The sequence below is a fragment of the Eucalyptus grandis genome, chromosome 2, assembly GCF_016545825.1.
Source record: "Eucalyptus grandis isolate ANBG69807.140 chromosome 2, ASM1654582v1, whole genome shotgun sequence".
In the NCBI taxonomy this organism is placed as follows: Eukaryota; Viridiplantae; Streptophyta; class Magnoliopsida; order Myrtales; family Myrtaceae; genus Eucalyptus; species Eucalyptus grandis.
In genome coordinates, this window is record NC_052613.1 from 4092929 (window position 1) to 4104397 (window position 11469).

Here is an 11469-nt window from a genome sequence, read left to right on the forward strand (position 1 = left end):
CGATGTAGAAGCATAATTCAAGCCTTTTCTTCTCGTTTCTTCATTGAACAAGCTTTCTTTAACCATGCTCATAGAAAGCACACCAAAAGGAGCCGAGTTGTTTAATGCCACAACCAAGGTATCCCAACTATCAGGAAGAGTACCAAGTAATAAGCATGCTTGCAATTCATCACCAAGATCAATCTCAAGATTTGTCAATTGATTTACAACATCTTGAAATTCACTCAAGTGTTCCGCCGTATTACTCCCCTCCTTGTATCTCAAATTCACAAGTCGCTTAACTAGAAGAGCTTTATTTTGTGGAGTTTTTCTCTTATAGAGATTTTGTAATTTCTTCCACAAAGTGTCCGCCTTTGTTTCTTGAGCAACATGATGAAACACACTATCATCAATCCATTATCGGATAAACCCAACTGTTTTCCGATTCATTTTCTCCCATTCTTTGTCTTCCTTATCTCCTTTGGCTTCATCACCCTCAATAGGATCAAATAAGTCTTTGCAATATAACACATCTTCCATCCGAGGCTTCCAAATAGAATAATTCGAGGCATTTAACTTAAACATGGTGCTGCTGGTTTCTTCTATTTAACACTAGAATTTCGACCTTAGCTCTGATACCACTTTGTTTGGGGAGAACCCGGGTACAACAATTCACCATGGCCAAACGCAATCCAGGATCAATTTCTCCCCCGAAGTTAAATCAACTAAAAATTTCTTAACCCCCAGCAACAACCAGCAATGTATAGCCTCACAAAATGCAAATATAATGCCGAAATGATAAGTAGATAAAGTAAATAACGACACCAAGAATTTAACGTGGAAAACCCGATGCGGGAAAAACCACGGACCGCCCAAAAAACATCAACTAATCACCAAGAATAGCAAGATATACAAAGTATTTTCTCTGTCACACACTGTAGAGCCAACATCAACATTACAATCATCTTCTTCTCACCACATAGGTAGACAAATAAGTTTGGAGTAAGAAAACCTTAACCGCAATTTGGAGAATTTGGAGATGGTTCTCGACGAACAAAAACCATCAACTCGTAGCCCTCGGTCTCACGAACAACATACTGAAATTTGAGCTGATTCCGTCAATATTTGGCATTCGAATCAAAGCCGCAAAGTTGCAGCCCTCTTCATTTCTTCTCTTCTCCGTTGTGCAATTTTTATTTTCTCTCTCTCCTCTCGTCACTTTTTGGGTGCACCCCACGTACGACAACTCCACTTCCTTTTGTTTTGTTTTGTTTTCTCTTTTTCTTTCTTTCTTTTTATTTAATGCTAGCTGGGCCCCACATGAAGGTGGACCCAACCAACACTTGGAACTAATGCTTCTATGGCACTCCTCATCAATTAATATGGAGTAATATCAATGGTAGCTGTACATAAAATATTTTTCTCTTTATCGATTACCTTCGTAAACATGTCAGTTGATTTTTTGAGCCATCAATTATACGTAACTTTAACTCATTATCTTTCAATGCTCACTTGATCAAATGATAAGGCCTTTCGATATGTCTAGTTCTTGAATGAACATTGCATTCTTTTACTAAGTGCACTGCACTTTGACTATTACTCTCAATAGTGTGCTCATTAGTTGCTTTCGATGTAGCTCTTTTGTAAACTACATGATTTCCTTGGATGCTTCTGTGATCGTCACGTATTCCGCTTCTGTCGTCGATAAAAAAATTACTTTCTACAGTTGAAATACCTAACACACTACTATACTTGCAACTATAAAAGACATATCTGGTGGTACTTTTACCACTATCTTGATCATTCGAGTAATCTGCATTCACATAATCCCGCAGCTCTAGAGATGTGTGTGACATCCTGATTTTTAGGTTCTGATTTCGATTGAATAAATTGGGCTTTTCGTCGATGCGCCTATAGTGTTTTTCTCTGAGTTGGTCACTTAAGAGATAATTGACCTATTGGGTGAAGCCATTAAGAAATTTTAAGGGATAAATGCTGCGGAAGTCCTAAAACTTGTCACAAAAATGCAATTGAGTCCTAAAACTTGCAAAAGTGCAATTAAGTCTTAAAGCTTGTCACGAAAATGTAATTGAGTCTTAAAACTTGCAAAAAGTGCAATTAAGTCCTAAAACTTGTCAAAATGGTTCAATTGAGTACTAAGGTTAACAACGTTAGCCTTTTCCGTTAAAAATGCGACGTATTTTAAATTATTTTTTATTTTCTAGCTGGCTTTTTAAAATAATTTTTATTCATTTTTTTTAAAAAGTTGGCCCCTCAGGCGATGGGCGGCCACCTCCTCTGCCAATTTTTTAACAATTTTTTAAAAAATGAGTTTTAGTTTTTAAATATAATTTTAAAAAAATTGAATAAAAATATTTTAAAAAGCTAGCTGGAAAATAAAAATAATTTAAAAAGCCACGTCAACATTTTTAACGGAAAATGCTAACGGTGTTAACTTTAGACTCAATTGAACCATTTTGACAAGTTTTAGGACTTGATTGCACTTTTGCAAGTTTTAGATTCAATTGCATTTTCGTGATAGTTTTAGGACTTTCGTAGGACTTATCCCAAATTTTAATGCAATAGACTTGAGAATTCGACCAGGAATCGGTTACTTGACCGTGCTCATCTTTAGAGGTCATTACGGCACAATTACAAATCGATTAGAGATCGAGATAGGTCGGTTCGATTGAGATGTGTGACTAAACATGAGTGACTCCACTAAATTGGAAAATTCTCGTCACCGTGACTAGGGCGATTTTTCTATTGTTTTGGTACTGTGTCCGTATTTTAACAATTGAAATTTTCACAACAATTGAGAGTCGCCAATGTGTCGAGTGGGTTCATTGTGGCTCAAGAAAAACGACCATGGGTCAATTGCACCAAAAATTCATAAAAGTTACTTAGTAGGTTAGGTTACGCTAAAATCGCGTCGGATTGAAAGTAACTGCGAATTTGAATTCGATTTCAGAATTGGGAGTTATGTCATGTCACGAGTCATTTTAGGAATGTTGACTCATATTTTGAGGAATTTTCGGTGAGTTCGAGATCTTTACGGAAAATCGATTCAGATGATTTGGAAAACAAACGAAAATTCGGATTGGCCAATTTGAAGGGATTTTTAGCATCTGGGGTGAGTGAATCAGTGACAAGGAATTTTGTGGGTTTTTCCTCAACAAATCGGACCTCAATTGGAGAAATTTATTTAGAAAATCGGATTTCGAGAAAAATGAAATAGAATCTGGATTTGAAGAAAATTCGTGGGATAGAGGGACTGTCTTAACTTGGTCTTCAATTAGACTTCAATTTGTGCAAGTTAATGTTGATATTGGCCTTGAGTGACCAATTGTTCTTCTTGCGAAGTTGAGTAAAAATATAATTGTGTTTGATTTTTCCCCCTTCTCTCTTTCTCTCTCTCCCTCGCGCAATTCTTCCCCTAGTCGACGGTTTCATGCACATGGGTCTTTCTTCTTGATCTTTGACTTGTGGGGCCCTTGCCTATTCAATCCAAATACGTTTCTTTCTCACCCTCTCTTTCTCTCTCCTCTCTTTCTCTCTTTCTTCGCTCGTTGCTTTCTCTTCTTGGCTGACACTTCTTGTGGCCTTATCTTCTCTTCTCTCTCTGTATTTGACCAAGCCGCCAGTTGCCCCCAATTTCCCCTTCTGTCTTCGGCTTTGACTCTTTCCCTCCCAGCCACACGTGCCGTGATCTTCATTCTTTCTTCTTCAAGCATTCTTCCCCCACCGAACTGCCTGCTTCTTCTTGAATTGTTATTATTTTTCCTCTGCATGACTTTGCCCCACTGACGTCGCCCTCCAATGATCAGCCCAAGCTTTCACTGCTACCGCACGTTCGAGTCTTCAATTGTTCGATCAACCAGCGAAACTGAAGCTACTTCTCCAGCTATTTCGCTGACTGTAGCAGCTCACCGAACAGTTTGCATGTCAGCCGCGTCTCCGCTGAGCAGCCCATCTCGCGTCCTCTGTGGATCAGCCGCACTGTAGCCTCACTGCAGCCCACATCTCTCCGAACTTCAGTCGCCGTTTCACTCTCGTGGAACCGGAACAACATGACCAGCAACATAGGAACAGAATTCCAGCCAAGTTGCAGGCTCGCCTACCCGATTTCAGCTCGTTTCGGGTCTCTGTCGGCACCGCCACTTTGGGGTTTATTGGCTGTCGTCGCATCCCTATCATTTTGGTCCAAGCGGATCGCAAATCAAGTGAGTTTAACTCACTAATCCTCATTTAGTAAGTTAATCACGCTTAAGGGTTGATTAGTTTAAGTTAAACATGGTTTAGGTGGATAGTTAGATTAGATTAGTTAATTTAATTATTTACCGATGCATGTTAGGTGGATAGTTAGTGCAATTAGCGAGTAAATAGACTCTAGTATTTATTTAACGAGTCTCGAAAATTTTCTAGGTCCGTTTTGGCTTCCAATTAGGCATTATGGGCCTAAGTTGGATTTATTGGCATTTATTGGCATTTATTTACTTTCCGGAAATTAGTCTGGGGTAGCCGATGACCAGAATTTTATGCTGATTGCTGTGGTGTGGTCTGTTTATTTAATTGAGGCCTAAATTGTGTTGAATTGACGTGATTTGTATTTTAGGAATTTATTCCTAAAATTAATTATTTTTAGAAATTGATTGGAAATTAACCGAGTGTCAGTTTACAACGCTAAAAATATTTTAGTGGACTATATAAAATGGTGGGATTTATGGAAATGAAATTATTGTATTTTGGCTAAGGCTAACCGTGTACTCACACACGAATATTTTTATCGGGTATGATAAAGATAGAGAATTGGTTAGATGATTAGACCAATATTTGTGGCAGCTTTTGGTGAGCATAAATAGTATACTATATGAGAATATTTGCGGTAGCTTCTAGTGAGCATAATAAATATATCAGATCAGTGGATCTGGTAGCTTTTGGTGAGTATATATAATTTTCAGCATACTATAAAAGTATGGCTGGCAGCTTTTGGTGAGCATATATAATATACTATATCAGTATTTGAGGTACCTTCTGGCGAGCATATACATAGTATATTATCTCAGTATTTGGGGCAACTTCTAGTGAGTTATACTATATACTATCGGCTTATAGTAAGCAGTCTTGGGTATGATCGGACTTATAGATAGTATTAGTTGAGATGATTGGGGAATGGTCTTGTTGACATAAAATCGACTGAGTCGATTGATTGATAATTCGATCTGATTGAGTGATTTGGTTTGTTGATATGACTCGATGAAATATTAAATGGTATTGACTTGCAGGAAGGAAATTGAGGCCAAGGTAAGTCCTCTGACTTGTGATTGTGACTAGGCGACCCTTGGGGTGCGTTATCTTCCTAATTGAGTCTTAGGGGGTTGAACTTGCTGAGACATCGTCTCACTGGTTATTGTATAACCATTTTCAGGTCCCTAGGGTGAAGAACCCGGAACTTGAGGTGGAAGGGTTAGGAACATGGATAGCTCAGAAGTTCTTCTCGGAGATAAACCTCCTGTATTTAGACCCTAGAGTTGGCCTCTATTTGTAAACCAGATTGTAATTTTTAATGATGTGTTGATTTGAAAATTGTGGCCCTACTTTGCTATCCCATCTTGTTATTGTCCGGGGATTAATAATTCGCTTTCGCATGTTCATTTAAAAAGAATAGGCCGGCGACGCGTTCTGGGACGTCACTATTAAATCGACCAAAGAGGGATGGGCACGCGCTTGGAGGATCAAGGCGTGACCATGTGTCTCGATAACAAGAAGAGTAATTTGATATATCTGCTAGACATCTCGATATCTATTTTAGTGCATTCCAATACTCTTTGCCTCGGTTTTACAAATATTGACTTACAACTTCTATTGCCAGTCTAATGTCTATTGTCATGCTCACTATGTCAAACATCAAACTTCCTATTGTTGATGCATATTGGACTACTGCCATATCATTTTTCGAAGTTTGAGTATTTGGACACATATCCTTTGAAAGTTTATAATGACTCGCTAGAGAAATTGCAACTAGTTTGCCTTATCTATGTCGAATCTCTTCAATACCTCGTTCACATAGTCTTCCTACGCCAGCCATAATTTATTATCTTTCCTATCCCTGATGATTTTTATACCTAAAGTCTTCTTGGCCTCTCCTACATCTTTCATAGCAATCTGTGATGCCAACATCTTCTTCACTTTTGCGATTCTCTTCATATTTGAGCTAGTCATTAGTATGTCATCCACATATAAAGATAGATAAACGATATCACTGTCACCATACTTGTGAAAATAAAGTCAATGATCAACCTCGTAGTATGCAAATCCTTTTTCTTCCATGAAACCATCAAACTTTAAGTACCATTGCCATGGAGCTTGCTTCAAGTCATACAAACTTTTCTTAAAGCAACATACTATGTGTTCATTACCTTTAACCTTAAAACCTTTAGACCGTGCCATGTATAACTCTTCATCTAGGTCACCATACGTAAACACCATTTTCACATCCAACTACTTGAGATGAAGATCCTCCATTGCAACTATAATCAGCACAACTCTGATTTGATGTCAATTTCATTATTGATGAAGATATCTTGGAGTAGTTGATCCTTTTTTTTTTGAGAAAAACCCTTTTGATCACAATTCTTGCGTTGCATCTGATACTGCCATTTACTTCATTTTTTTTTTTTTTTTATCATGTACATCCATTTGTTTAACAAAGCCCTTTTATCAGTGGGCAACTCAAATAATCCTCAAGTTTTGCTTTGAAGTAACGAGCATTGTCTTTCATAGTATGCTCCTACTATACGTGATATGCGTCTTTCTTTGCTCATTATAAGTCTTCAATTCTCTTGAATCTATATATAACATATGGTTCAAAATAGTGTTTGTTGATGGAAAAAAATCACCTTTAGTTTTCTCACGTGTATACCTCCTTAAGATAGGTACTTCATGGTTGTAAGTCTACTCCAAATCACTACATTTCTCTTGAACTGCCTGTTTCATTGATAATAGGTTCATCTCGAACATCCCCTTTGAGAGCACTTTGATCTAGTGGAACTATCTTCACGGGCATTGTGTCTAGCTCAACTTATTTCGGTCCTTATGCTTTGTTTGACGATCATTGTACATCTTTTCTTCACGGAATACCACATTCCAATTGCAAATGATTTTGTTATTTTCATAATCTCAAAGCCTATAACCATTCTCATGGTCACCATATTCGATAAAAATGCACTTTTGGGACTTAGCATCAAACTTCTTCTTATCTTCTCTATAAATCAAATCATATGCTATACAACAAAAAACTTTCAAATATAAATAATCATCTTTTTACTTGATCACTGATTTTATGGTAGTCCTCCATCTAGCGCTTTAGATGGATTCCTGTTGATAAGATAAATAACTGCATCAACTGTAGTAACCCATAAGTATAACGGGAGACCCACATGTAGTTTTTTGCATCTTGTGCCCCAGAATGGTCATGTTCCCAAAGGTTTAATTAGAGAATCCAACTGTAACACAATAGAAGTATATTCTGTTTCTTTTTTTTTTTTTAACTCGCTTTTCCCCTTCTTTATAATGTAAGCAGGGCATATGAAACAGACCCTTCGCAATTTTCTCCCCGCGCCGTAAGCATATACGTCATTTGTCGCTGTGGGCATACCCCAATGTTATGCAGTTATATCCTTCTTCCTACAACCATAAGTAGTCGAGAGCAAACTTCTGCAAGTGTCCAAGCAGCTTCTCCTTCACTCATTTGACGCTCTTCAACCAGCATCCGATTGACATGGGATCGAAACCGATCCCGGTTTGCCATGTGGTGGCCTTGCCTTATCCAGGCCGAGGTCACATCAACCCCATGATGAACCTTTGCAAGCTCCTGGTCTCCAAGAAGCCCGACATCCTCATCACCTTCGTCGTCACGGAGGAGTGGCTCAGCTTCATCGGCTCCGAACCGAAGCCGGCTAATGTGCGCCTCACCACCATCCCCAATGTCATACCGTCAGCGCTCCATCGAGCCAAGAACTTCCCTGCCTTCGTGGAAGCCGTCTTCAAGAAGCTGAAAGCTCCAGTGGAGCAGCTGCTGGACAGGCTGGAGCTGCCGGTGGCGGCTATCATAGCAGACACGTACATGCTATGGGCGGTTAGGGTTGGCAAGCAGAGGAATATCCCGGTGGCCACGCTTTGGACGATGTCAGCGTCGATGTTCTTGGTGTTACATCATTTCGAGATGCTTCAGCAGAAGGGCCATTTTCCGGTTGACTTGTCAGGTGCGCCTTCTCATAGTATTGGATGCAAAGGAGTTCAGTATCTGTAGCTGTACGCGATTAATATTTGAGAAACATGTGGTGCTTCCGAGACCCCGTATCGGCACGACAAAAACCCAATATCACAGATTGTACGAAGATGTTGAGGCGTTCGCGTTACTCAGTCTAGCGGAGATTTTTTACTTGTAAGCTCAACAAAAACCATCAGAAAAGACCAATGAAACCTGCTAAAGAACTGATAAACATATGTGCACGCCTAGTCCATTGTCGCGTCTTTATAATACGCTAAAGTCCAAGGAAAAAAAACCTTTAAAGTTCAAACTCCAAGGCAAGGCCATCGTAATTAGAGAAAGGATCGCCTTTCGATGCGCAGTAGGTGGTTTGATTATACCGAGATTAGATCTGTGCACATGGGTAATCTTTCTAAATCGGCTACGGGCTGGGTTCGTGCACCTGGTTGTTTTGATCGATCTGTCGTCGACGATGGCCCGCAAAGACGAAATCTCCTCACCACTTCTGGACTGAGTGTAAGGTCATTTTTTCTTGATTCTTGAATGGGAAAACAGTGATTGATTCGCCCGTTCTCTCTCTCTTTTTTGTCTGTGTGTTGGCAGAGAGGGGAGAAGAAGAAGTGGACTACATTCCAGGAGTCGCCAGGACCCGCCTCGCGGATCTACCCACGTTCTTGTTCGGAAACGATAGCCAGTTAGTGGGCGGAGTCCTGGAGTGCATCGCCTGGGCGTCCAAGGCCGACTACTTCCTCTCCACCTCCTTCTCCGAGCTCGAACCTCGGGCCTTGGACGCCATCCGGTCTCAGCTCTCCGCGCCCGCCTACTGCATCGGCCCTGCCATCCCCTTCCTCGACAGCGACGGGGCCGGCGACGCTGCTTATCTCCGGTGGCTCGACGCTCAGCCCATAGGGTCGGTCCTGTACGTCTCTCTCGGGAGCTTCCTCTCGGTTTCTGAGGCTCAGATGGAGGAGACGGTGGCCGGGGTGCGGGACAGCGGCGTGCGGTTCCTGTGGGTGGCGCGCGAGGAGACGTTGCCGGTCGGGAGCGCAGGGGAGGAGGGCGCGGGCCTGGTGGTGCCCTGGTGCGAGCAGCTGAAGGTGCTGTGCCACCCTTCGGTGGGCGGGTTCTGGACCCACTGCGGGTGGAATTCCACGCTGGAAACCATCTACGCGGGGGTCCCCATGCTGACGTGTCCCTTATTGGCGGACCAATTCCCCAACAGCAAGCAGATCGCGGAGGACTGGAGGATTGGGTTGAGGGTTAAGAAGGAAGGCAGCGGCGGCGGCGGCGGCGGCGGTGATGAGAATTTGGTCACCCGGCAAGAGATTGCACGGCTCGTGAGGAAGCTGATGGATGCGGAAAGCGGCGAGGGGAGAGAGATGAGGAAGAGAGCAAGAGAGCTAAGGGAGGCATGTAGACGGGCCGCCGCGAGAGGCGGGTCGTCGGATCGGAATCTGGATGCCTTCATCGGTGATATTTCGAGGGCCGAATGAATCCATTTGAGTAATTGGTGCGGTGGGGCTAAGTCTGCTTTGTATTTGCAAGGAACTATTTCATTTTGTTGAAGAGAAAAGTTTAAATAAAAGGTATCGTAATGTTCGTTGGATTTAGTCGACACATTGGGGGGATTGGAATTTCAAGCTGTGAGGTGTGGTTTTCGGTATGGTCACAAGGTGGGGATGGGGAAAATTGTCTGAAAAATCTTAAACTTATTACATTTTTACTTATTTAGTTTTAAATCTTTCAATTTTATAAATTGAGTCCATTCGGTTAATTTTAATTGGAAGTTGATGACGTAGGACAAAACTCCCTGATATTCGTCCCGCCTTGTGAACATGCCAAGCTCAAAAAATTCGTCACTGCCATCATTGATCGGCCGAAAGCTCTCCACAAGACTGCTCTTCTCATCCGGCCTCGCTTTATCGCTGTCGCCCACTCTATAGATGTGGCGTATGATCTTTTTGTGCCACAATGAGATGTGCTCCTTGTATTGCAAAACTCATTTGAAGCGTTCATAGATGATATTTCAATACATTGGGAGGTCTTTGTAAGCATTGAGCCAGGCCATTTCTAGGTGAGGTTCTTTCTAGGGGTAAGCGGTTCTAACTTCCTTACAAATTCTGTCTGAAGACTAGAACCTATCCTCAGATATAAGTTCCTTATTTTTTGGAATCTAGAACCTACCCGTTGGAATCTCAAACTTGAAACCTACCCTGTCATAAGTTCCAGTTTCAATAGTGTTTTTTTTTTTTTTTTTTTCGATTTCATCTTTAGGTATAAAAGGGAAAATGAAAATGAATGCAATAATAATAAACAAGCTTGCCATTCATCAAATAGAATATAAAATGAACAAAACTATCAACATAGGAAAATGAATTCTTGGCAATGAATGCATTCATGGTAAGGGATAACTCTTCTTCATTTTCATCGCCAGACAATTCTAATTCCATGATAGGAGTCATTTCCTCACATCCCTCCACCTCCATTGACGTGTTATTTTGATACATTAATTTCACATTATACAATAATAATATAATATAGTTAGAAATTTCAAAATAAAAATCAAACATTTATAATATAGCAAAACCAACTACTACTCATGCATTTGAATTTGGAATGATATGTCAAATTCCAATTTGGAATGATATGTCAAACATTAATAAGAAGGTACAATGGTTTAAAGCCTTGAACTCAGCAAGATGCAAGAACAATTTGTGTGCCATTAAGGGTGGATTTTTCTTCTTTTACTTTTTTCTAAGTATTTGTTCATCTAAATTAACATAAAAAGAAAGGCACAAAAGGCACCATCCGGCATTGTTAGATCTAAAAACATTTACGCCCAAATTGAGGACCCTAGTGAAAAACAAGTGACTGCAATCGTGGGACGATAATAGTCAAGTGCAAAACCATCAAACTCTCCATCCCAACTCCTAGGGCTATCTCTCCTACTCCTTAAAGCCTAATTTTTCCACTATAAATAGCACCCGCCCATTGTCACTTCCAATTCATGCAAAGCCTTCAACATCCACAAGCAAACTTCTCCTAAGAAAAAATACCTTCACCTTTCCTCTAAACCTAGTTCATTTTCAATTGATTATGTGATAATGGCGAAAAGTGTAGCTTAGTCTCTCCCTGAGATATCATTCGGGCACTTTAAACTTCTCTACATTTTAGCCAAAAAGCATGCCCGATTGCTTGGGCCATCACCATGAATTAAA

General features: G+C 40.6%; 1 protein-coding gene and 1 long non-coding RNA gene across 3 annotated transcripts; both read left to right on the forward strand.

Annotated features, from left to right (window-relative positions):
• Positions 1-3587: 3587 nt before the first annotated feature.
• LOC120289936 lies at positions 3588-5584 on the forward strand. The gene is made up of 2 exons (XR_005547781.1): positions 3588-4202; positions 5408-5584. It is a non-coding gene; the product is annotated as an uncharacterized LOC120289936 (long non-coding RNA).
• Positions 5585-7564: 1980 nt separating this feature from the next.
• On the forward strand, positions 7565-9861 carry LOC104418935 (UDP-glycosyltransferase 87A1). 2 transcript variants are annotated; one of them, XM_010030419.3, is made up of 2 exons: positions 7565-8243; positions 8855-9861. In XM_010030419.3, exons 1-2 carry the CDS (start codon positions 7760-7762, stop codon positions 9742-9744), a joined length of 1374 nt encoding a protein of 457 aa, XP_010028721.2. In that variant the 5' UTR covers positions 7565-7759; the 3' UTR covers positions 9745-9861. The 2 variants fall into 2 exon arrangements, 1 of the variants encoding a protein (XP_010028721.2); XR_720756.3 differs by lacking the exon at positions 7565-8243 and adding an exon at positions 8522-8767 and having other exon boundaries at positions 8855-8967.
• Positions 9862-11469: the final 1608 nt, after the last annotated feature.